We start from the raw sequence: 27,361 nt of genomic DNA on the forward strand, positions 1-27,361 counted from the left end.
GGAGCAAGTTTAGTGACCAGTGCCACTAGATAACAACTGTGCCACCTAGTAAAAATGGTTGCTTCTTCATTCAACGAACTCCCTTTTCCTACAAAGGTAACCAAAGTTTGGCTGCATGAAAAACTCACTGGATCCATAACTCCTATCATTATTAAGTCAGGTTGAAAACAGCAAAGCCATCCAATGTGTTTCTCTCTTAACTCAAAACTGCCTCAGTACAGTCACAGGCATTTTATAACGCTCTGACCACATATCAAGAAAATTAATGACTGAGACATAAGGCACAAACACACTCTAAGCAATTTTTATCAAACCAGAGGTATTCTGACTTTCAAATTTTGACCATTTGTCTATGTGCCCGGACTTTGCAAATTCATTTTTACATTGAACTTCTTGATTCTCACTTACAACTAAAATTTGGCTTACCTGATTAAAATAAGGGAAGCTACTCTTTTGTAGTCAAGAGGTGTAAAAATTACACCAACTTTTCTGGTTTCCAGTGGCTGTAAACTTAAAAAAAGCATCTCAGAACTGCATTTCTTGCTGATGAGGTCCTCTTGATGTGCATTCTGTTAAACAAAAATGCAATTCTTACTCACAGAAAACATGTGTTTAAAGATGTCAGTAAAGAAAGCACTGTATCACCACTTAGCACCACATAGAATATTTTGGCAAGGTGCAGAAACTGCTAACTAACTTGTTATACCAAAGCCTTTCCTTTTGACAACGTAAAACATCAGATAAGATTGTTTGTTTGAGCAAAAGTTCATATTACTGCACTTATTATGAGGAATGTATTACTTCATTATTTAAAACAGCTTTTATTTTCTCAGATGGAAAAGAAATTATAGAGTGTCTTTCATATTCAAGAAATCCTGAAACACTTCACAACACAAGAACTGAAGTGTATTGATTGCACAGGGAAATGTGGCAACCATTATACCCTCAGTGCATGACTTACAACTTGATTGAAGTGAGAAAGGGACTGCTGGTAAATATGCTGATCATTTGAGTCACTGGAAAGAAGCCAAAGAGAACTCTCACCTATATTAACTGAAAACCAGAACTACCAGAAGTTCACATAGTCTGGAAATAATGTAAATTTTTATTAATACTGTTGTTTATTCTTTCTGCCTTTGAAAAATGAAAATAGCCCTATAACTTGCTCTTCCAGAACTGGGGTCTCCTCTTAGAAAGGAGTGATCAGATACCTATAGCAGTCAAAAAACCATAAAGATTCCAAAATGGGCTCTCACTTGGTTGTTTCTCAGTTTATGGGTGTTGTACTAACAGCTTTTCTGATATTTTTGAGTTCAAAATGTTTTTATTCTTAGTCTATTTTATGAAAAATAACACAAAAAAACTATCAGAACCTGCATTTAATAATCAGTATTTATTAAAAGCAAGCCATGTATGGCATTTACAAACTTCCCCATGTCACTCCCTACAAAGAGAAGCATAACAATTCACTGCACATAAACTGACTAGGTAAACGATGCCAAATACAAAAATTCAAATATTAGCAACTATTGATTTGGGTAACAAGGCAAGATCTGTCTCGAATGTGTTGAAAATCTACCTAACCATGCATGGTAGATAGATTCCCCTAGCACTTCAAACCTAATGAAAAACATGTATTGCACACACTGATGTGAAGATCCACAGCTATTTTTCCATTTGGCCAAGAGTACGGTGTGTGGGACTGTGGAAGCTCACTCTTACCCCTACGCTACCTTCCCTTTTCAGAGTGTGCCTACAGGCTAGGATTTTATGAACTGCTGTCTCCTCTCTTTTACAACAACTCTTATAACTGTTGCCAGAAAGGAAAGGTCAGCTTTGATTAGTGTAGCAAACATACACTTTTCTTTTTACAATGTATAAATATTTCATTATGATCTTAAAGCATATGTGTAGAAACATGAATCTACACAGGACATTAAAGATGAAGCTGCAGTATGCCCAAACAGCAAGGAAAATACATTAATTCTGGGCTTTTGCACAAACCAGAAGTCTTAAGAAGAAATTCTGTGGGTATTCTGGATAGTACTCTGGTCACCAGAATATGCCAGCATCCCTGATACAGTATTTTCTCTGTCATCCATAACACAACACCTCAGGGTATAAGCACAGCTCAGCACTGGAATGCCACGGTCAAGTGTTACCACACTCATGCAAAAATGAGGCAATGGGAACCAGAGAGAACCATGACATTCCAAACCTGAATCTAGAAGTTGCAATGGCATGTAGCTAAGATGCAGAAATCCCAGCTCCTCCTCCCCTGAACTACATGACACTACTTCCCTCTACTGAGAAGACAACCAGCCCACTCCTGACATCACTGACTCCACAGCCTGACACTTCATGGCCAGCCTGGAGCCAAGGGTGAAGTCCCAACAGCCCATCCACACACTTGCAGGCATGCATGCACTTCCTCCCTACAGCTGTATTGAAAACTGACTCAAATCCTGAAAATAATTAACTGCAAAGATACAAACTGGATGAAGAATCAGGAAAACACGGTGAAACTACTTTAAATTGCACTTGGGAAGAACCCAGAAGTAGCACAGATAGAAAAATCCTTCTCTAGTGTGTCAGACCACTTCTACCAAAATTAGCCATCTTACCCTGTGAGAACATTCATCCATTAGCCTGAATTCGGTGGTTGTGAAATTAATAGCTTGCACATTTATACCAAACCTAAATAAACCAAAACAAAAAGTTAAGCACTTGAAACCCAGCCTGTCAGAACTTCATTCACTTATTTTTACATGCTGGCATCCATTCTTAAATAGAGACTACTTTTATGATTGCATTTTGGCAGTGTGAAACATGGTGGAAATGTGGGTCTGCATTTCAACAGAATACGCTGCAAATCAGTTTTTATGTGGATTACACACATTTGGAAAACAGACAAATGGCTGGGCATTTTAGGTCTGTCAGTGCAGAGTATTGTAAAAGATAACAGTCAAAAAATAGAATTTCTAAGCCATACAAACACAAATTCCCCGAAGCTCTTTCTGCTCACATAACTGTTAAGAAATAATCATTATTAAATCTCATATAATTTATTCAAATATCCCTCTTTCTTCTCATGATTTGTTTGGGATATATTCCTATTTTCCATCACATAATGTGCAAATCAAATTCATTTAAAGCAATTGATCTGTTTGTCCAAATGCAAATTATAAGCATTTGACATTAAGTATTAAAAACTGACATAAGAAAACCAACACGTAAAACGTAGATTATAGACGAATGGACCTCCAGCCACTGAACTGAAAACTCTCTTGTCATAGCTGTCTATGACATTAGCTTAAAAAGAACCAGTTAATGGATGTGATTTCTGGTGAACTTAGAAGATCTGCAGAAACAAAAGTGTGCAAATACAGAGAAAATGTAATTGCAAACCACTTGAAAGAGTCTATGTGGAAACCATATTTAGTATGCAAACAGATGCAGTTATTAATGTGCATATATATATACACAGACATATATATGCACATGCATGTACCTATGTAAAGGAATGAGGTTAAGGAAGCAATTACACAGGGATTGGGACCCCAAATAAGCAAGTTACACCTAAGCACAGGAGTAATCCCACTGTCTCTAATCACACACTCTACCAACTATAACATTCTTTCAAAGTGTGACAGGGCTTATTTTGGTGAACTTCAGCTCACTCGCCAGGTCCCTTTATTGTTAATCTAACTCTCCTTTAGATTTCTCATTAGATCATCTCAAATCTAAAACCAAGTCAAAAACAACGCAGAAACATTTACTTAGCTGACCCTACACATTTATGCTGAGGTTGCTCCTTCTGAACCTGCATTTTTCTTCCCAGTTCCTGTTTCCTCTTTGACCAGGGTTATTACCTAAGAAGAAAAGGCTAAGAAGAAAATTCTTCCTGGTGGGATGGTTCAGATACCTTCTTTTCACTGATCTGCCTACAGACTCTATAGATACCAGCTAGCACTGTGAGGAGATGCACAAGCCCAACTCTGTAAGCTGTTCACCTCACCTGGGCAGTTTGCACTAAGCCTCAGATACTAGAAGATGAAGAACTATAACATCTATGTGGCAGACACAAACTTGCTTAAAACATGTTAAATTTGTGTTTTATCAATGATGAGGTACAGAACAAAGGCATGCACCATACAGGGAGGTGCCCCAAACATGGCTCTATCTTCCAAAATGGGTCAGAACATAATCCCCATCTAAGTTACACTTTGAAAAACTACATAACAAGTAACAATCAAAAGGCATAGCAAATAAGATCTTTTAAATGGGAAAACAGTATCCTGAGATAGTTATTACCATTTTTTCAGCAGACTCAGTGAAGCTTGGGGATCAGGGTAGTAAGAAAGAGGCAGAAGCTGCAACGTAACTGGGAAGGATGAAGGGTTTCTTAGTACGAAATATTTTACCTAAATAGTTTGGAGGGGAAAAGAAAGAGTTAAAAACTACATATTTGAGAACTGGTTGGTAAAATAATTCAGCACTGGCAATACAATCTGCATTTGCAGGGGACTTCAATCTTTTGTGTCAATGCAGTATAATCATACATGCACATGACTGCATGTAACAGCAGGACACGTCACCACAATGTCACAATTTGCAAAATCAGCTAAGAGTGCATTTTGAACCACATGTACAAAAATACAGACCACCCCCACTCCCCAAACAACCCTTTCATTTGGATTTTGATTTATGCAGACAGTTGTGAACAAAGCTTTAGCACAGAAGAAAGTAAAGTTAGTGAGGTGCCACCCCTTCTTAGAGAAGTCTGAATGCAAGCAGGTTATAAAAATTTCTGTAATGACTAACAATTAAATAGGACAAATGGAATATTAAGGTAATTCACAATATGTGCATATGAAAACTATTTCCATATGACTGGTTCTGGCCTAGGCTAGGTGAGTAGAAACCTAAATCTGACAAACAAGAAAGAAATAACTGTCAGTGTGGCTGGAAGATACATTGCTCTGCAAGTGTTGTATCTCTCATTAATGTTTTACGCACTTCTGTTAGACAAGACAGTGGCATGAGGAGGGCCATCCTGTACAGCCTTACATGCATCACTAATGACAACACACCCTATCCCTAGTACCATGTTCAATTATTTTACCACAAGCATGTAACTTATACAATGAAAGCACAGGAAGTTTAACAACTATAAAAAATTGTTGGTTAAAACCTACACTGCTTTGCTCTTCTCCTTGTACTAAAGTATTACAACTAGGAAGCTAGAAAACTTATCAAAGAGCCAAAGCAATACAAATTTAGTGTCTTAACTGCGATCAAAACACCAGTTCATAAGCAATATGAAAATGTAAGCAGCACCAAATATTAACCACAGACTTTGTTATTTAAACAAGCTAAACACACAACTCAGAAAAAAGTGTAGTAACAACCATCCTCACCATACTACTTTTAACAGCTGTGGCATTAAAGTTGAGGGTAAGGCCAGGCTCCGTAGTCAACCGTGGCAAGAAAAAGGCAAAGGATTCCTCTTCAGAGTTCTGCTGAGTAAAGCGAGCCGATCCTACAATACTTCTCCTGCTTTATTGGCAAAAGCAGAAAACTTAATTAGTTTCTTTTTTTTTCTTTTCAAACAAAGAACTACAACAAGAAGATTATTTGCCAGGACCTGTAATTGCATCAACTTATCTTTCCTTGGAAATGGTCTCTACAAAATAAAGTCCATAAAGCTGTAGCCTAACAGCTAACTTCTGTGTATGTAGGCCAGGGATTAAAAACCATGAAAGCCCTGAGAAGACTGCTATGCAACCTGATGATGAAGGACTCGTGCAACTCCATAAATGAGCTGGTAAAACATGCTTGGACAGCTTTCATGCCAGGTAGCTCTGGTGAGATAACTAGAGTTAGAATATTATTTACATTTTAGTCTGAAAAGCTTACTTGTGGCTGGCAGTGCCTTGAAATGAAAGCTGGGGGTGTCTGGGGTGCTCTGAAACTCCATGTGCTTCAAGAGAACTAACTTAAGTGTAGAAAATGGCCTGGAATGTTGTGTTCTAATTAAGAATACTTCAGAACAGAAATATTCTTTCTTACAACACTGTACTGATTTGAATTAAGAACCTCAACAGATTCTGTACAGACCTGCATGCTTCCCCACGTCTTATTTTTTGCCATCGTTCATAAAGGTCACTTGCAAGCTCCGAATCCACATCCCAGGCAGAACGGTCCAGAGAGAGACTCTTCTGCCAAAGCAGATTTGCTGAAAGGATAATAGATTTTTCAGATTTTACAGAGATAATGTTTGCTCCTTCCATCAATCTACTTTTGAACACGAGTAATCAGTATCTGCAAAGCATCCAGATCCAAAACAAAAAAGGCAACCCGTTTTTCCCCTTCAAAGCGAGACTATGCAAGGGTATATATATTATTTTCCATATCAGATTTGTTAAAAGAAATACATCTGCAAAACCAAAGTAACTGTACATGCAAACAAGAGAATGGGCATTGCACAGGCTGTGTATGCTTTAGCAAGCCCTTTTAACTGCTGCTATTCCTAACAGATGCCACTGAAGAGTAACCATGTTGTCAGTAGCCTACACAGTACCCCCCACTGATGGCAGTCAAGTACCAAGATAATATGCTACATAATGGTTAAAAAAATATAGTAGCATGGCACAGCAGGGAACATAACAATTCCCAGTTTGGCAAAAACAGTCTTTTCATTTTAGCTTCTTTTCTAGATGATGATAATTTTCTCAAATTCTTCTTAAGATCAATTGCAAAGCTTTACATCAGTCTAAAGATTAGTGCATTTTAGAAAGTTACACTCATATTGGTTCAAGCATTTTTATACAGCAGAAAATAGTTAGAAAAGCAACCTTCTTTAGAAAGAAAATAAAAAATACTTATTTTGAAAGTGCATGTACTTTATTTTACAATCCTTAATATTTAAAGTAATGAATTGAGATTGGTGATTGTTGGAATAATCCAACTACAATGTCTTTAAATCAGTATTTTCAGGCTAATGCATTACACATTTCTGTTTAACAAATATAGTATCCTAAAGCAGAAGGGAGAATACCTGTAAGTACAGATCTCATTATGTGCATTATTAAAATGAAAATAAAGTAAGCCACAAGTATTCAGTTGTATCAGCCATATTCCTTCATTGAGTGAGATTAAAAAAAACAAACAAAAAAGCAAACATTTTCTTCTAAGATATGGTCTGTAGCGTGCAAGTGTCTCAGTAAGTGTTCAAGTCACATGTTTCCATATGTCACCTCAATTCTCCTTTTCACATCTGACTGACTACTACTGCCTTCCTCATATCTTCACACAAAGATACATTTTCGGAAATGTCATTTTGAAAACATTTCCAGGAGTGTGCTCAAACATTTAAAGCCTATGATACCAGCTGCCTTTTGAAACTCCTTACTGTACAGAGAGTAAAAACCACTATTCTGAACCAGCTTTTAACAGGTTCAGCATTCTTTAGGCACTATCATGCCATGTTATACCTCTTGCTGTATTTTGGCAAATGCCAGCAAGGTGTTTAAAATAGCTCCCAGCATTACAGTATCTGGAGAGAGATTCTTCAGTTCCAGAAAAAATGAGACCCTTTCTTTCTGTTTCATATGATACAGTGTAAAGTATGCTGCTTTATAAGCCTGATAAACCACATTTGCTGAAATCGATGGAACTATTGCTGTGGGAAAGACACAAAGAGAAGGCCTTCAAATTTAACTTGAGATGCAGGCAGATATTGGTCAAATTTTTTTGTTTGTTTTTCATAAAAGAATTCCCAGGATCTGGGCCCAGGTTATGCACATTTTCTAATAACTTTGTATTAGTGGACAGTTTTACCATTCTACTTCAACACCTGTCAAGAAAACATGTATGAAGAAATAAAAGGGCAATACATCATCAATGAGAATTCATAGGAGAGTCTTAAATACTAAAATTAAAAAAAAAAAAGTTTCAAGACAGAGCAATAGCTTAGCACATGCTATGGAGCTAGATGTCTTAAATACTGCACTGGGTACTAAGTACCCTCAGCCATTTATATACTCCCAGAAAAGTGGATGTTTTTAAACAAATGTAAAACTAAGTACCTGCATGAACAATCTCAACATTCTCATTACAAGTCCTGCTATATAATTATTTTTATAAACTACTGTCAGTTGCTAAAAAAAGCCTTAGACAAGCCTACCTGAATCAGACTTTCCCAAGTAGCACTGAATATCACAGTGGGCAATTGCTTCAAAATTAAGATCTCCCTGCTGGAAAAGCAAAACAAAAATATGACAAAACAAGAGAACAAATTTCAGTTTCTCAGTGCATAATTTCATAGAGTCAAACAAAAGAATTTTGAATTAAGAGAATTAAGTGCCAAGAGAACTATAATTCCCCATTGCTGTTCAACTCTGGGGACTTAACCTCACAATCGTCAGAATGGTCTAACAGAGTGGTCTGGTACTGAGCTTTTGTTTCAGGACTAAGAACAGATTTCTGGCCTGAGAGAGACACTGCTGCAGCTCTGGGGTTTGCAGTAAAAAAAAAAAAAAAATAATTCAACACACTCAGCTGAGCACAATACCTTGGACACAGTCGAATATATCTGCAGAGGTATTTCAAACATCACTCCCACGTTTGTGGACAAACAAATACTAGAGAGCACATTCGTTGCAGTGTCTTTCACACTGAGCTTCAAAGAAAAAACATTCCAGCAGCCTGGAGGTAGAGTCAGAGGTTCAGCGAAGTTCAGAATCTGAAAAGAATCAAATGACAGCTGAATTAAAATTGGTACAGCACTTTCTGACACAGGTGGCACCTTGAAAAATGCAAACTTTCTCTTCTTTTGTGTTTTTGCTATTACTACATGGTCATATGTGCTCATACCTGATCCATACAGTGCACTTATGCAAATCCCAATATCAAAACATAAGAAGAGCCATTTAGATGGCTACATCATGTGCTTATTCCTAAACCAGATTTGCCTGATTTGAATCAAGCAGTTTTGCCAGTAAATCATTGACTTTAAAGGTCATCTATGCACTAAAGGCTTCCACTATGAAGAAATGCTGAATCCTAGAGACAGCACAAACACACACATTCAACAATTCTGAGAACAGAGCAATGGTCTGTAATTTGATGCATCTGTAGCTGCAACTCAAATGAAAGAACAGTTGTCAATAAAAAATACAGAAGTAAGCTGGACAGTGAATAATGCCTCTTGAGACAGTAACCTAATAGTTACAGATGTACATAAACCTTTATTTTTAGTGGATTCCAACCAGTTCTAAAAACACTGAGTTCTTCAAAGAACCTATTTTGTATGTCAAAGGTCCATATCTTTAAATCAAATACAAAACATTGTACAAAGAAGAAATAAAGCTTACCTTTACTATGTTCTCTGTTTCTCTGGCTATGAAGACCTCATTCAATTCAATGCTGAAGTAAAAATTGTTTGTAAACCACATGGACCAATATCCTGAAGTATTATGATGTGGCTCTATATGAAACAGTGCTGCAGAAGGATCTACATCAAAATACCTATAAGTAAATACATAAAAAATATAAATGCATCTGCTATTGTCCTTGAGTACACAACAAGTGGTCTATACAAGAGAAGATAATATAGCATTCTTGTATGATGAGGCTCTTCTAAGTTTTCCCAGAGAAGAACAAAATTATTTATTTGGGAATAATGACATAAGAGAGTAAAAATTCACAAGAACCATGTAAAAGAGACAGGCAAATTATCTACCCCTCTTGTTATGCTATAGTACAACATTGCCCATTGCTTTGTGATACAGCAGGCTGGATGAAGTTGGCAAAAGATGACTGAAGCAAGAGAAGACTTCACATTTTTTCTAAGACTGTCCAGCTTCTGAGTTGCATTAACAAGGGTGCTGGAAATTTTATCATAGACTAAACCACATTTATATGATATGAGCTGCTAAAGCACATCTTTTTACTGGCTCCTAAAATTCTTCTTGGGATAAAATACAGAATTGTTGCTTTAAATGTGACATCTGGCAAATGACAGCAACAATAGGAAGAAGCCTCTTCACTGACCTTGGAATCACAGAGTGACAAAGGAAGTTAACTTCATCTCTTAAAAGTAAGATACAGTACTTTCATTATAGTATCAATGAATGTTAACAAACAAACAAAATCCACTGTCAACCTACCCTTCCATCACAGGACAGAAAAGACAGGCTTTGAGTGTTGTAGTGCCTTTCAAAAGATAGTTCTTGTCGTTGTCAGAATAAAGACTTTCAGTGTCACAGGATGCAGCTGGGAAAGAGCAGACAAATGGAATACATCAGTCAGAAGCATATCCAAAATTATTTTCATGGGAAGATTTGCAAGAACACTAAAAACGGGAACCTTTGCTGGTGCAATCCTCACACAAGCGAGTAAAGTATCTAATTGTTTGAGTCCTAAGACTCAATCTTTTCAGAGGTTTCAAACCTTGCCTTATGGAGTATTCATGAATGCTAAACACCTTCAAAAATACACAATAAGGCTGTGAAGAGCAACCTGAGCAATTTTAACCACCAGTCACTGGCATAGCATTCTTACTAATCAGAGCACACTGCCTTCTTTTAACAAATGAAAAACTGCTCTGAAAAAGAGAATCAATTAACATAATAGTCCCTTCTTTCTTCTTATTCATCTATGTTTTCCCTAGGAAAAACATGTCTCAATGTCATTATGAAAGCAGCCTTTCTCATTAATGCTTAAAGTCTGTACACTGCAGTCTAGTGGTCAGAACAGGAAGCAGGCTGGAGTCAGGAATGCTTAAATGCCAATCTCTGCTCTTCCACAAACACGTCTGGTTTCAGGCAAGACGCTGCAATGGTCCTGCCAAGCAATGCCATAGAAAATGACCACCCAAGCACAATAGCCTTTTAGAAAACATATTCGAAACAGAAAAAAATCCCATAAACTATAAAAGGATGTTGAAAAAGCCTATTCAATAATTATGCTTATTGTAAAATCAGCTAACATTTCAGCAACTGTTTTTTTCCCTGTTTTCATGTATGTATAGCTTAGAGCCTTCAACCAGCATAAGAAGAACCACATATACACAAAAAAGGGTGGAAACTATTAGCAAAAAGAATTCATCCTCTTTCTCAATAAAGTCTAGACAAGTTGATTTTGAGATCTTTCAGGGTCTCTGCTGAAAAAAACTACCCTTTTTTCAGCAGTCAAATCCTATTTAATCATATTATCTCCAAACATGGGTAACCTGTACCTTTACAAGAAATAGAAGCAATTTTTGTGAAGTTACTAGACGATGAGGATAGCAGTACTGGCTCAAACTCCACAGCTGATGTGTCTTTTTGTGACAACTGCCGTATTTCCTGCAGGAAGACAAGACAAGTTATTTTTATAGCAGTACTACCCTTATTAGTGCTGCAGCTCCTGTATTAGTCTATCTTCTTGTCAAATTTGCATGCCACCATCTGCCCTTTTCTCAAATCTTCTAAATCAACACATGAATTTTTATTCAAGTTAACAGCTCTTACGTAGTTAAAAAAAACTCATCACTAAACTACAACATGTCATTTCAATGATCTAGCAGACATTTGGGCACACTTAAAAAAACTTACAAGTGTGACATTTGCCACCAGCAAAATCAATCTGCTATTAGAGAAAGCTAATTCCTAATCAAATTCACCACCCTAAATTATGACTTCCTGAAGCCCATGATTACCTGAATATGCACCAGGCTGTTTCCAGAATGCATGATATACACATCTACTGATGAATGACCTGTCCAAAAGAATGAACACCATGGTAAGATCACCAAGGACAGAAACACTTGTTTTGTCAGACACTCACAGGAGAAACAATCCCAATTTAAATTTTAAAGTCTTTGTGTGACAGATACCCTTGCAAAAAGGAGGAGCTGTTCACATCTTGAGCTGGCAAACAATTGAGTGAGGAGTAAAAATGCTTTAAAATGTAAGCTTTAAAATGCAAGCATTCCCAGGAAATCATGCAAAGCTGGATTCAGCACTTTGGGCTCAAATCAGGAATGGTCCTATCACCATTGCCTAAAGCAACAGAAGACAGGGGTAAAACAGCTTTCACCTGCTGGTAAGGTGGTACAGCTATGTTGGGGAACCACCTTTGGTCACTGGCAAAGCTGTGTTCCCATCCACAGGACAGTAAGAAGATGGAGGGGACTAAAAGAAGGGCAGCAGGACAGAATAAGAGATGACCACCATACTACAAGTCCTTCCACAAGGAAGGTAGTAACTAAAGTTTTTGCACTTGCCTATACTTGTATTTAATCAGTGCCTGCAGGCTGACATGAAAGGACATTCTCCTACCTGACCAGCCACGATTTCTAATAATGTGTGTGCTTTGCTCAGCTGCTTGAAAGCAAGACTACAAGTGCCAGCTTCCAAAAGAGGGTTCAAGGTATTGATTATGATCTCCACATAACAACAGCTGTTTAAAGCACATACTCCTCTGCAGCCTTCCCAACTGGTTAGTTCCCCTGTGCAGACCCTGCCTAGCTGCTGTCCTGCTCTAGGTGCCAACTTCCCACCAACAGCTAATCCAAAAGGCTTATAGGAGCAAGCTCTGGCACAGACAGGACTTATAATTGCACTTTATTTAACAGAAAACAGCCCTAAAAGATACTTCTAGTACTTTAACCATGAAAGTGTTAACAGTGAGCACCCTTGACAGAACAGATGGGAACAATTTTCTACCAGCATCAGAATAAATGTACATCCACAACTCAACATAACAAAGCCCTGGCATCTCACTGGCAGGGAAACTAGGTTTACAGTGGGTATTTCAGTTTCAGCTCTTGAAATACTACATCACAGAACAGGCACGAGGAAAACAGAACAGAATTTCATAGATAGTGTTTTGTGTATATTGTATCTATTGTTTTGTGACTAGATTTTGAAATGCATTTCTCAAAAGACAAAAAGATCATGTTCCATTTCAACAAGTATGTTAAAAAATATTATTTCAATCTGGATTCTTAAGCAGTTTCTCCTTCTCCAATCAGAAAGGAAAACTGGCAGAAATGTCTAAAAAAGGCTATTCTAATAGACTGCAAGGCTCTATAAATAATTTTAAATCCCCTGGATTTAGAGGATTTGCAGCATAAAGAAACTGCAAGGAATTGATTATTTGCCTGTGGAATTCTAGCTTACAAGAAAAAACGATGTGCACATCTGTATTACCTCATTACCCTACTTTCCATAATGGCCACTATCCCCAGTACTGTATAAACCACTCTGCCTTCACAATCCCATTATGGTCAATTTAATTAATGGGAAACCAGAAATGCAGTTGTAGAATTCAAAGGACCATGTCATCTTTCCACAATATTTAAGCATGAGGGACTAAAGAATGAAAGAGATGTAGCTTACAACTTTACAATTGTTATCGGTATGAAGAAAACAGCTTATGATAACTCTGCCTGACACAAATTCTCTGCAAGCTGTAAACCAAACTTACTTGGTTTCCCTTACTTGTGAAATTCAGCTGCCACTGAATTTGATTAAATTTAGGATGTCAAATTGCAAATTATGTATAAAACCAAGTTGAATTACACTTAACAGGTAGATTTAGGACTTACCTGAGGTCTTTGTTCTTTCCATTGCTACATAAACTATCAAAAGATTCTCCAGTAAGTATTGTCTGTGCTCCACAAAATCTTGCTGGGCATTTTCCACTCTTACTGTTAAGCTCATTTCTAGCAGCATTGGGTCATCGGACATAAAACAGCAACTCTGGAGTGAGACAAAGGGATATGGTGTGTGTGTGATGGGGGACAGAAGAGAAAAAATTCATTACACTAAGGAACTTTGAGAAACCAATCAAAGCTATTATCTAAGAGACAAGATTTCCAGCACCAAAGTGCTGGCAAAACAAAAGTAATTAGGACCTTTGCTAAAATCTCAGCAGAAACCAAACACAGTGCAGGTACAGAGAGCACAGCAAAAACAAAGACAAAAACAACAACTGAATCTTTAGCGAATGCAAATTTATAAACTGTCTTAGCCAGTCTCACCTCAGGGACTGTAAAACAGTTTCCTTTGTTAAATCCTCTGCCTTCAATAAAATGTGCCATAAACAGACTGATGCATGTGTCTTAATGGTAGGAAGACAGTTCATGTTCACTGGTCTGTTTATAGTTAATTTTTCCAAATCCTGTGCTTTTGTCTCCATTTCTCACTGAAGTAATTTTAAAAAAACAAACATACATGTACAATTCTTAATAGAAAACACTGTTGTCTGGCTAGAATACTTCAGAAAAATACAAATAGGACCTTGTTTCCGTCTGTAAGTAGTGGCTGCTGTTTACACAGCTAAGCCATAGCAACTACAAAGACACAGATACCATTCTGCAAAAAAAATTAAAGCCAACAAAGCAAAATAGAACTAGACAACCAGCAGTGAACAACATAAATTAGTCCTGCATCAAACCACAAAGGTCACTAAATTCAAACGACAAAGGTCACTAGAGGAGGACTAATTTGCTCAGGATGGGGGATTAGGAGGAGAAAGCTGGCACGGGAAGTGCTCTCAGAAGCGCAGCAGAACCCTTCCAGCTAATCTCAAGTGGCACAAGCAAGTACAGCAGGCGTGGGGAAGCACCTGAGGATGGGACGCCAGCACACAGCTCACACAGCATCAGAGACCCCAGCACTTGAAACGGCTGTCAGGAGCAGGAGAAGGGGCTGCCATGGAGACTGGAGCACAGGCTGGCGTGCCCTAGGGAAGCTCAGACCAGAGCGCAGACAGCTGCACTCCACACAGCCTCCAATGCTCAGGTGCACCCCAAGCCCCTCAATGCACTGCGCACCGCAAGAACCAAACGGGGAGGGAAGCGGCTCAGGAATGCCGCCATGTGCAGCACGTATTCCACACAGGAATACAGCTACGAGGCTGGGCCCCGTCGCTCCTAGGGAAAGAGGTGCCACCGGCCACAGTGCAGGTCTGAGGCTGGGCCAGCACCTCACCCACGGCATGGGCACTGAGCAGCACCCAGCCGCCCCAGAAGGACACGGAGATGGGAGGAGAACCCGGGTGCACTGCCCAGAACAAGGAGATCTCCTCCTCTGCTGAGGGCTCAGTGCTTTTGGAGGGGCATCTCTGCTAACACACTAGCCCCTCCTCAGCTCTGCCCAGCACCTTACACCCCCCTGAGAAACAGCCCAGACTTCAGCCTCTCAGCCCACTGATCATTTCTCACTGAGAACCAGACACTTGTGAGAAGTTTCTGGAGAAAAGAAATTACAGAAATCTAATCATTTTTGTGCCCCACGTCAACAGTATAACACCTACACATCAGAATGCTTAGCCTGTTGGAGTGGTTTTGGTTTGTTTTTATGTGGGGTTTATGGGGTGGTGGGTATAATTTTTCATCTCCTTCTCTCCTAAAGATTTTAGTGTGGTGTGTGTGACATTTAATTTGTATCAGAGGATACAATTTTATAAAAGCACAATTTCCCTTTAAACTGAGACACTGAAAACTGCATTTTTGCTAAAACTCCTACAGCTGTGGAAAGCGTCCCTCTAAGCTTGGCTTAAAATAAGAAGACTTACATAGATATAAAACAACAATAAAACATACCTTAACTAGCTGATATGTGTCATTAGGTAAACTGCATTCAAGGCGAACCCGTAATAGACTAGCATTCATAGTTTCTGTCTGTAAGAAAGAAAAGTGAAGAAAACATCAAACACATTGCTTCAAATGTTATATAAATCCAATTCATATACTATAATTTATAACAATAATAGGACTCCTTCCTCATATATGTAACACAGCAATGTAAGGAATTTTTTTAATAAACACAATTATTCTGTACAGTAGTCCAGTAATCAATCTCTGAATCTCAAGACTCCATCAATATCTACCTAGTTATCAAACTATTATTACACATGATTATTAAATATTTATACAGTATCTGCATGAGAGCTCTTACAAATTTTCTTATGCAAAAAAACCCTGTATTCAACAGGGCCTTTGTGTGCAATATAAAAGCTTGTTTCCTTGTTTTCTGTGTATTTTCTTTGCTGATTGGATACTGAAATACAGTATCTAGGCCAAGAACATAATGCTTCTTGGATGTGGTCTAATACATAGGCTTCATGCCAAAATGGACAGACAGAAAATACTTGTTTTGCCTTTTTGTTCACTAGAATGGGAAAAGAAAAGAAAATAAAAGATGACATTGACTGTGGCAGCTTGTAAAGCACTCATAAATCTAATGGGGCGACAGTACTGACAAAGCCAAGTATAGTTCATGAAAGCTATCTGGAAATCTGCACTGCCAAATCACTGGCACAAACTGCACAGCCAGTATATCTCGATTCTGAATTAAATTTAAAAAAAAAAAAAAAAACAACAAAGAAAGCCAGAATCAGAATGGCAGACCTGTCACTCTATCAGTGCCTTTCTTACAGCCAAATGTCATGCTAATTTTGAGGCTAATGTAGAACCCCCACCCTCTGTTTCTCTTGTGATACTGATATATCTGAGCAGGGTATCTGCAGAGTTTTTTAAGGTGTTGCTGAAACTGACTTTAAGCAATTTCAATAATTTGATGCCGAAAAGCAAAACTGAAGAAACTTTTGACGGTATCTAGCACCCTATTTCATACCTTTTTAGTACAGGAAAAATAGGACAGGCAGGGGCACGTGAGTAGAGAGATTTAGCACATGTGTGGCATTTCATGGGGTCCACTTTTATAAGAGTACTGCCAAAAGGAAGCCAATATTTGCCTTCCCAATTCAACAGGATTTCCTACCAAAATGACTGAGGCTTCACACAAGAGGGCGACGTAGCCCCTGTAAAGGTGGTTAGTGGCAACTCAAACACTGTCCCCAGCGCAGCTTTCTGGGGGACTCAAACCCCGGCAAAGTCTTTTCTTTTTTTACAGATGTATTTGTCTGTATCAAATTGTGAGAGCAGGGGGAAAAAAAAAACCCTAATGGCTGCTAGTGGAGTTTTAACAAGGCAGTAAGATTACAACTTTGGAGGTAATTTTCTGATCAGATAAAACTTGATGCTTAGAGTTCCCTTGCTTCTTTGAAAAATACTACTGCTTTCATGGTCCTAAAATAAGGATTTGTTAGCCCTTATTCAATGCCACTGTCATTTAAAGTTACTTAAGACCCCACATCCCTATTAAAAAAAATCAGCTGCATCATATTTTTCCAGCCTTTGTTTTTCTTCACCTCGCAGAGATCTAACATGGGAAATGCGGTCCTTAAAATTGAAGCTTCAAATGTACAGAGTGGGGGAAATGCAACTGGGGTGTATTTGCTGTTGATCTGTTTTCTACGGGAAATTTTTATTTCTTTGTGAGGCTATCTTCAGAACAGGAAAGGGATTTGCATTTTCTAAGACAGACAATAATATGTAACTGTCATGCCCAACATCTTACAGCACCAGCAGGATGGCTCTGAGTTAACCCTAAAGAGAAGGAAACACTGTCAGAGGCAGAGTTTCCAACCAGACAAATCCAGGACCATCTCTCAGCAGCGCAATCACTCAGTTTATACTGTAAACATCACTGCTAATGAATCAGAGCAGAGAGCTGAGTTATGCAGCCAGTATTTGTAGCAGAGGCAAATTGACAAGGAGAGGCACAGCAGGGAAATCTCAGAGAGAGCTCTGCAAAGCACTGCCACTTAATTACCTGGTGCCTCTATTTTGTATTAGGTACTTGGGCATACGTACTTGAACGTACACACACACTCAGCACCCACAAATCCTATATGAGCAGAGACAACCGATAGAAGCCACACAAATTCTCTCAAAGATTTTTGGATATATTCTCGCATCATTACCAGGACTGTAGAGTTCAAATCACTTCCTGGAGTTTGGTTACAGTATCATTGAAAAAGAACAACACTGAACAAGCCTCCTCTTCTTCCTGTAGGCTGATCCCTCAAAGTCCCTGTCCTGGACAGTCCCTGTTCCTAAAGTGGTGTTTCCACTCTGAATGGTATTAATAAGCTGTTTCTGTAATAATGATTCAGCAGAGTTTCATCAATTTTCTGCAGGCAGTTATCAGGATAGCACACCAAGAAAGCTCTACTGCCTTCCTTCCTTCCCTCCCTCTCCACACCCAAGCACCACACTTGGACATGTTTGCTTCTATGATCCTCTGTCCATCAGAGCAAAACATAGCTTAAGGAGGGTTACATTTCTGCCAGTACTTGCAGTGTCTCCCAAGCTGTCAGTTCATAAACTTTGAACTCCTCTGGGAAGTCAGCAAAGCAGTATCTCTGTGTCTCCTACAGTAAGACCCTCCACCCTGCAAGCCACTCCTCTGACATTTCCACCATCCTGAACACAGCAAGGCAGTGATGCAGCTGCCCTCCTAGTGCTGCCCAAACACTAAACAATGCCAAAAACCAGGCAACTATAGCAAAGACTACACCCAGAGGCTGGGTAAACAACAATGACCTATATGGGCTGCACCATCTGTTACGGCTTAGTGTTAACTAGCCACTGCTGAGTGGCCACGTGGATGTACAATGAATTCACAGTGTGGGACACTGCTCTTCTTTCCTCCCAACAAGTGAGCCACAAACCCAGAAATCCTGGGATCCAGGAGCACAGGCAGAGCATGCCAATCCCAACCCTTCAAAAGCTGAAACGTTAAAAAGGGTAACAGAAAGATGGAGACATTCAACAGTACGAAAGGCAAGTTTGCTTTTTTCTTTTCTTATTAAGCACAAAAGTTTCTGCTTAAAAACACATGGGAACGAAGAAGAAAAAAGAAAGGCCTTTGTGCTTTGCCCATTGAAAGATAAAAACAACACACAAAGTCCAGGGGAGCTCATTTTCAACAAAAAATTCAAACACAAACCTGTTGCATATTGTACTTCCAATGGAAACACTACCATAAATTTCCATCTATAATCCCCAGGTATATGTTCTATTTCCAACACAAATAGCCTATAGTGGCAGAATTTTGCCCATACCCCTATTTACAATTCTGGCCTTGACCTTCAAGATAAATTGTTTCAAATTGAAGAAGCTACAAAAGGGGTGGTCAATTTGGTGAAAAATGGACAGCCCATTACCAAAGATACTACAGAGCATGGACACTTCAGCTTGGCAAAGTGAAAGCTGAAAGTTCTGATGCCACCTACAAATGCTTCTGACTTTGTGTCAGAAGCAGGAAGAGTTACCTAAATGAAATGTGCATCTCAATATATAAAATGGCCACAAAGCAATTTAAATTGGAAGTCAGGCGTAGGTTTCCAGCCATCAGTAGTAAGTATTTGGGGTAACAAGGCCTCCAGCAATTCAGGTAAGTCACTTTACCTAGCACTAAATGATGGGACTAAATGATGTCAAAGATTTTTTGGCCTTGTTGACCAAGGATGTCAGTATTACTGAACAGTTTAAACATAACTGCCTTTAAAACAGAAAGCAAAAATTAGACACACAGCATGGAGCTCTCTGTCTGAGGTTTCCAAGCAGTATCAGTGGACTTCAGAGGTAAGGACACCATCCATGTTTCAAACTAAAAGCTGTCACCCAAGGTTAGAACTCAATCATCCCAAGCTGAAAAGGGATATGCAAATTATGCTTATGCTATCCTGAATTTATTAAAATAGATATTTTATGTCAGTTAAAAATAAACAGGGGAAAAGAAATGTGCATGTGACTGAGTATGACTGGTTTGTTTTAAATGCTTTTTCACTAAAAGATTCCATTCTATGTGTAACAGTTATATATCCTTCAGCTTGCCCTTGTGTAGTCACTCACTCAAACCTCATCAACCTCTCTTCCTTCTACATCTTCTGAGCTTAAATATAAACTGGACAAAGCAGAATGATACCATTTTTTAAATGAGATCTGGATCAGAATGTAAGGAAGATTAATTGAAGAAGGCACTTCTGGAGAGGACAGCTAGCTGTAGAGAAACATGCTTCTGAGAGGAACCCAAACTCAAACCATAAACTCCTCTCCAATATTTAGATTTGTCTATCATCTTCAACAGCTGAGGAGCCCATCCCACTCCTGCTCAAATTGATAACATGCAGTGAAGATTGTTACCTTAATTACAATATAGCACAGAAAAACTACACCCAGAGCTTGGAGAATTGAGTCAACAGTCTCTCCCACCTCGTGTCCTACAAGATTACTGCCAGGTGGTACCATGCTGCACTGCAAAACATGACCTCAAACTTGTACTCCATACAAATAAAACACAGGATAATGTTTGTCACTCTACAGTGAGGAAAACTGAAATGTACCCCTAAGCTCCTCCACTCAGGAATTCAGAATGAACTGTAAAAAAGCATGTATGCAACTTTCAGATTCTACCTGACAACAACCCATGGAGCTAGATATGAAGATGTAGACATTAACAGCATCAAAAAACCCCTTCTCAGTTCTACCTCTAGCACCCCAAATTATAAAACCTGCAGATTTTTGCTTCCTTTCCAAGAGTGTGTTTTTGTCTGTTCACAAGCAAGCACAACTATGTGACTACAGGGAAGAGACTGGTATGGAAGAAAAGAAAGGGAGAGAAGGAAATTGTGCATTGGATAGAGGTAAGATTGACCTAAGACATACACAGCAGATTGAAAAATACAATCTATGCTGGTAATTTTACTCAGAACAGAAGGCATCACAAAGGCAATTAACACAGCTTACATTTAGATAAAGTATTAAATTTTGTTACATGCTAAGGTATTCTAAGTATGTTTTTGGAAAAACAATGTCTGTGTATAATACAACAGGAAATCTGAAAGATCAGTTTTTCAGATTAGCTATTCATTGAGAGATTCTGTATGGACTGGAAGACTATGAAAATATCTGCAACTGCAACCAAATGACAGAAATCATTAAACTTCTTTCAACTCCGGTATTTACGCCTTATAAATTCAGCTGGCTGTGTTCTCCAGAGCTCTTTTGCTCCCAGTGAGCAAAGCTGGTATCTTCAGCACTGACAGGGGCAGGAGGGGATGCTGCAGCCTGACTCCCAGCTCCCAGTCTCATCCATGCAGCATGCCATGCTTTTTAACTGTGGCTAATTTTTGGTGCAACCCTGCTGAAATCTCGCATGGGGAACTGGCCAGAAGTAAAAAACAGAACAAACCAATACAGCTTCCTGCCCTTCTCAATTTTATAGTGTAAAGTTTATTTTTTTGTTTAGGGCAGACCAATTCTCCAGTTCAGTCAGAGCAGAGCCTCACAAATAGTTTTGCCAGCACCCCACCACAGGGGCATGAAGAAGAACAAGTGTGAATAGTTTAAATGCCAAAGACTGTCTCATAAAAGCAGCTGATCACAGTAACCCTGCATCTTACAATCTCTCTCCTGCAGTCACTGGTACTCATATTTTTTGCTCATGTTCCTCGCATCCTCACAACCTGAGGTCAAAAATCTTTTGTGGTAAACAGACTTAGGTTTCTCCCCTTGAAATATATACTGTACCAGTGTGTGTGATGCCTGGATGTTCTGAATGTGTGGAAGCAGTAAGTAGGCATTTGCTAGCTGCACTTTAGGTTCTTCTGGAGAAGACATCAGACTTCCTGTTCCAAAAACCTGGCATTAAAAAAAGGTCATGACATCAATATCTAGAATTTCAGTCATAACAGCAGCTTCCAAAACCCCACTGCTAATAACAACAATCTTCCCAAAAAACAAATCGTTTTTTTCACATTAAATTCTTTTAAAAGACAATAAAGTTCCAATGTAGAAAGTTATAATAGACATAAATGGCACTTAAGAATCATCACTCATTCAGGCACTATTATAAAGACAAAACAAAGCACTCACCAGGAGAGCATCAGGTTATCTCAAAAACAAAGTATCTATATTCTCCTACCATTCTGCAGGCAACTACAATACACGTATCACTATTTAGGAAAGCAGTAATTTCTGAGAAAACTTTGTTACTAGTCCCACTGAATATTAAATTCAATGGCTCTGCCTTAAAAATTTAGTAAAATATTTTCTCTTATTTTGGTTTTTAAAGACTGCAGTTTTCAGAACATGATAAGATTTGTAATTTGGATGGCTCTACTGCATTTATATTTTGTTCCACCAAGATTAGTTTATTGACAAGTAGGTGCACAACAACTGAGGAGTTTGGAGGCCATAGAGATCAAGGAGGCAGGGGATCATCAGAGGCAAACTAAAATTACTTTGGGCTTTTCACTTGTATGCAAAGTTTAATTGTTTTTTAAGAGGAAAAATCCACATATTTTTAATTAAGAGGATAACAAAATGCATTCTATGCTCACTGAAGATCTCTGACTACAGATAGAAAATACCAAAACAAAGGGAATATGCCTTTTTTTTTTTAGTTGAGGTATTTATAATACAATGTTGCCTTATCTCCATTTAGGTGATTCTTCTGAACATACTCTCAAACAAATGCATTAGAAACATCAGATGTTTCAAGGCTTTGGGGCTCTCAAGAGCACTGTAACTGTGCATCAAACACGCCTCCTTTTTGAAACTCCTAAACCTAATGTGAGCTGAAAACATGGACAGCTACTTCCTCTGTCTCAGGTGGCTGGTGAAAATGTCCATGCAAACCAGTCTGCTACTGATTTTTGCAGCAGTCCAACAGGAAACAAACTGATTTTGAGGTGGCACTGACAACTGCTTCCCTGCAACTTGTTGATGAAAGGCTGAGCTGACTGGGCAGTAAATTAAGGGCACGGGGAAGGGTGAGATGTCAAAAAGAAAAGGTTAATCACTCCATAATGCACTTTTTCCTCATCCTTGATTATATGTTCCTGCCAAGTGTGGCATTACCTCTAACAAATACTAGATAAATGCAACATTTGTATTAAAATCCCATGTACTCCAACTGAACTTACCTAAGCTTTTATTTAAGGAGCTTTGCTTTACAGCACAAGATCAAAGTATAGGAATGAAATAGTTTGATGATTGATTAAAGCTGTTACTCTTTAAATCACTAAATTCAGAGTTAAGATTTTTCTTTGTCAAAATAATAAAAGCCAAGAATTTGGAGTATATAGTGTCCATAGAAAAAAATTTAAAAGCTAAAGACCTGCTTAAATTCACCAGTTATTCAGAAAACAGACAGCTTTAAGGCACAACCATTACCTCGTCTTTCATGTTTTATGGGCCTAAACCTCCAACCCAGTGCTACATTCCCAATGTGTTTACATAAAATCCTGCAGAGTAGCTGAAAACCACCTAAAATATTTCCTAGTGGGCTTTTCCCAACAAATGCATTCCAGCACAGTGCAGTCTAGATTACACTAATATATGAAACTAATTAGACCATGGTCTTTTAAGCACACACATCCAAATACACTTGGTTTTACTACCAGAACTAGCCCCACTAACAGCAGTAAGTGTAACCATATACATGTATGTGATCATGACACTAGCACAGTCTGGTAAAAGGGATGAATTGGTAACATTACCCCACCCGACCTGTATCAGGAATTCAATGAATTTTCAAAGTCCCTAAAATCATGAAAACTGATTTTTAAAACACAAGAAAATCCAAGCTAAAAATAAGAGTAGTTCCCTGATGTGGAAAATAAGAGCAGTTACCTGATATGAAAGAACTCCATGAGATGAGGTATTTATAAATAATGAGCTTTCAATACTGCCTTCTTCTGTGGGCAGGAAGAGTACTCTGAAAGATATCTTTCCCATGGCTGGAATCACCTGCAGAGACCACAAAGAAGCTTGTTTGCTTGGTGCCAGTGATCACACACTCCTCACTCAGTCACAGAGGCCCAGAGGACACTTCCACATATACATCCCCGTCTGTAAATCCCACTAAGCAGAACCTCAGCACTGAAAAGTTTCATCTGTGCACAACTCTCAACTCTTACTGCAAAGAGCTGAGATCACACAGCAGCTTGCCAAGTTATGGCTGGAGTTTCTCAGCTAGCATGGGGCCTCACCAGCCAAGGCTTCTTTTTGGATAAGATATTAATGCAGCACGGGCAGCCTGTGAGTGCACAGAGACACTTCCCCACACAGAGAGAGATGGCTATTGCAAAGTGAATCAGTGCCCCTGTGATACACAGGCAAATCAGCCAAGCTGAACTTAGGCAACACTCTCAGTAACTATTGAATAACAATGACATTTATGTCTGCACAGTAATACCCATTCAGCAATAGCAAAAATCAGATGAAAACATAATAAAACCCCTTTGCACATCAGCAGAGGATAAAAACTGGGCTTCATCCAACTGAGATCACAGCAATTCATTCTTAACATGCATTATATTGTTAAAAAAATCAGAGTTGAAATAATGGTCTTAGATCATAAAGGCAATTATGCCCATAACTGCAATACAAAATACATAAAACATTTCACTGCAGGTTTTTCTGACGAATATGCAAGACCATTCAAAAGACTGAAAATTCAGGGCCGTAGAACACCCACATGCCTGTGGATTACTGCATAATGCTGCTTAAAGCAGACTGTGATTTAAACAGCCTCTCTAACACTGAAAAATTCTTCTCCTCCTCTGTTACTGTCAAACACATTTTCTCCTGTAGGTTTTGGATGGTTTCTCCCAAATAAGTCTCAGTAGAAGTGAACAAAAAAACTACTAGCAAAACAGAAAAAGAGTTGGAGGTCCTACAAAAAAGCACAAAAACACAGAGTGAAAAGCTTATGCTAAAGGAAGCAGGAAGGCTTGGCACTTGGCCATTACATACTTTCCAAAAGTACATCAACACTCACCCGGCTATGAGCAGGAGACACATGAAACTGTCTAGTAGCTGTAAACACTGAATTGACTACAACATCTCTATCTCTACTAGGGTTGTAGGCATGCAGCATTTTAGCTCTGGGTAACCCCAGTAACCTAAAGCAGGGGGGAAAAAAAAAGAGAAATAAATTATTCACTTTATAAGCACAGGCAATACATGAAAGAAGCAACACAAATCACCCTAAAACACTTCACCTGCAACAATTACCTACTTGTAATTAATCTCTGGAAACACACCAAACAAATTTTGCCTTTAGTATACAAAGGCAAATATGTAACACTGGGATGTGAGGTACACTTGGCCAAAACTCACTGGAGTAACTAGGAGTTAGAAAAAAAATAACCCTTGCAAAGCACAAAGTTTTGGATAAAAATATTTAAATAACTGAAGTCTTGTTTTGTCAGCTAAAGCAATGATTCTCTTGAGGCTTTTGCTTTAGCTAGTACACCCTAAACCTCAACAACTTAGACATTCCTGCAGTGTATCCTCTGAAATATTCCTTCAACTCACAAGGAAACTGTGTTTCTTTTGGGTTACTGAGAGATCAAAGGCTCATTATCACTTACAATTTTTTAAGTTTTCTTAAAAGAAAACTAAGAAAAACCTCATTTATTCTACCAGTATGTTTTGCTTGGGACTTTGGATTTTGTTATCAGAATTTAAAAGAAACAACAAGCTATTCCTCCAGTAGAAAGGCAATCTTTTAAAAATGAACAACCAGCATGAAGCAATTACTTGACATCCATGCAGAATCACCTGAAATGCACACCCAGAATGTATTATATTCCCTATTAGCTTTTCCTCCTTCTCAGAACTATGTTGACTTTAACTTACAAATCATTGCAAGGCACGAAATGCACTTCCAGCTCTGTAGCAATTACTTACTACTTCTCTATTTTTCAGATGATGGCATGATCCCAGCTAATGCTTTTTACCCAAATGGAGCCCAGTGTAGCTGTTCCTCCACACTTCATTATTTACCAAAATAACAATCATGTAAGATACTCACTGCATTCCAAAATGCAGAACTGATGGGTGAAAATGTAAGGCCTTCCCATTTGGAGGCATTTTTGCTGAGAAGCTGAAAAGAAGGAAAAAGAAGCCACAATTAATATTTAGGGGGCATGATGCTACAATCTGCAGAGAAGGAAGATACATTGCAGGCTCTTAACTCTTTCTATTCTGAGGCTTCCTTCCTTGCACAGGTCTCCACAGTCATGCTGGCACACCTGTTTATGGGGCTGTGCAGTGGACTGCAGAGGGAAAACAACTGGGAAAATCCTGAGGAATGAAAATTACGTCAGCACGGAGTAGATTACTCGCCAATTAAATATCTATGCAAGCACTGGCACGAGTACATCTGAGAGATGCAGAGGCAGAGAAGTAAATAGCAGCTTGGGCAAAAACAGAGATCAAAAGAAGTGCTTATATAGCTCTGGCTGTAATGAAAAAGCCAGCTTGCTTCTTCTATGCAGAAGAGAATAAAAAATACTGTGAAGCACATACATCATCATCTTTCCTTTGCCCTACAAAAAGTCACAGTAAAGTTCCTATCAGTTATACGACATTTTTAGCTTATTTCAACATTACTCAATACCCTGTAACAGAAATTCCATTATATCTTCACCATTTTCTCAATTAAAACTTGTCTTCCACAAGTCCCAAAAACCACAGTGATGAAAAACAAGCCCAGCATTTGTTTATTTTAACTGCATAGCCAGCGCCCCTCTGTTAAAAGCTTCCCCAGAAGCAGTCTGCATGTTGAATAGCCAGAACCAGTTTAATCTTTACTGGATGATGCTAATAAGCATCCTAGCAAGGATGAGTCCAAGAAGGGAGAGAGATGGAGTGTGGTCTCATTAGGTATCCAGCTGCTTTGCATAATTTGTGGTAGTACAGTCAATTGGTTCCCAAATTTAAAATGTAGCTCTGTGACATTACACCTTTAATATCTCTTACTGTGTACATAATCCTGCTGTTATATTCCAAAGCAACAGACATCATAATTTATTACCAGTAAGGAAAAATAATACTTATTATTATGAAAACCCACAACTTTTATGAAACCATAGAATCATAGGATGGAGAAAATTCTCTCACTAGTGTAGCAGGCAGAATGCAATATATCCAAGTAGCATTCCTGAGGAGCTGCTAGTGACAGCATCCTTCCAACCGCCTCGTCTCTGCAGCAGCCCACTCTTGCTCCATTCCTAGAAACTGTAGCAACCAGCACTTTCTTCCCCTTCCAAAAATCAGCCTCAGGTAGATACCCAGAGGTTAAGTATGAGCACTGTTGTAACACATACAAATTAAAATTACTACTGTAGTAAAAGCCACAGATATTTGAGGAAGGCATATTTCTTAAAGGCCCTCGGATCCTTTTATTGAATGCATACATATGAACAGCAGAATAAAAGTTAAGCCACTGGTTAGTGCACTACAGTGTGACCTTGAGCCTCACCACAGCATCTTACAGCTACTGCTGAAATACCTCGTCTCACCAGAAAAATCTTCCCTGACAACAGCAAGAAGTTGAGGGCTTCTCTCTGCCAATTCATGTAATTGGCAGCAGCTCTCCAAGACTTGCCCTCCTTCTGAGCAATTCTAGCAGCATCAGCTCTTCTCCTCTCAATTCTTGCC

The 27,361-nt window shown here is 38.7% G+C and overlaps 1 protein-coding gene across 4 annotated transcripts in view; it reads right to left on the bottom strand.

The window, feature by feature from the left end:
• TMEM131L (transmembrane 131 like) overlaps window positions 1-27,361 on the bottom strand; it is a 79,500-nt gene that overhangs the window by 19,277 nt on the left and 32,862 nt on the right. For 3 of the 4 annotated variants that reach the window (XM_084204752.1, XM_084204749.1, XM_084204751.1), the window contains 17 exons: window positions 25,731-25,802; window positions 24,693-24,816; window positions 23,543-23,659; window positions 21,437-21,547; window positions 15,599-15,676; window positions 13,598-13,751; window positions 11,705-11,763; window positions 11,243-11,351; window positions 10,173-10,278; window positions 9,378-9,531; window positions 8,576-8,746; window positions 8,189-8,258; window positions 6,121-6,238; window positions 5,421-5,559; window positions 4,315-4,424; window positions 2,625-2,697; window positions 427-569 (listed from right to left, as the gene is read on the bottom strand). In XM_084204752.1, coding sequence (XP_084060878.1) covers window positions 427-569; window positions 2,625-2,697; window positions 4,315-4,424; window positions 5,421-5,559; window positions 6,121-6,238; window positions 8,189-8,258; window positions 8,576-8,746; window positions 9,378-9,531; window positions 10,173-10,278; window positions 11,243-11,351; window positions 11,705-11,763; window positions 13,598-13,751; window positions 15,599-15,676; window positions 21,437-21,547; window positions 23,543-23,659; window positions 24,693-24,816; window positions 25,731-25,789 — 1,895 coding nt within the window. In that variant the 5' untranslated portion in view covers window positions 25,790-25,802. The remainder of the gene's footprint in view (window positions 1-426; window positions 570-2,624; window positions 2,698-4,314; window positions 4,425-5,420; window positions 5,560-6,120; window positions 6,239-8,188; window positions 8,259-8,575; window positions 8,747-9,377; window positions 9,532-10,172; window positions 10,279-11,242; window positions 11,352-11,704; window positions 11,764-13,597; window positions 13,752-15,598; window positions 15,677-21,436; window positions 21,548-23,542; window positions 23,660-24,692; window positions 24,817-25,730; window positions 25,803-27,361) is intronic. The other variant, XM_084204750.1, reaches the window with a different exon arrangement.

The sequence above is a fragment of the Fringilla coelebs genome, assembly GCF_963513975.1.
Source record: "Fringilla coelebs genome assembly, chromosome: 4".
Taxonomy (NCBI): domain Eukaryota; kingdom Metazoa; phylum Chordata; class Aves; order Passeriformes; family Fringillidae; genus Fringilla; species Fringilla coelebs.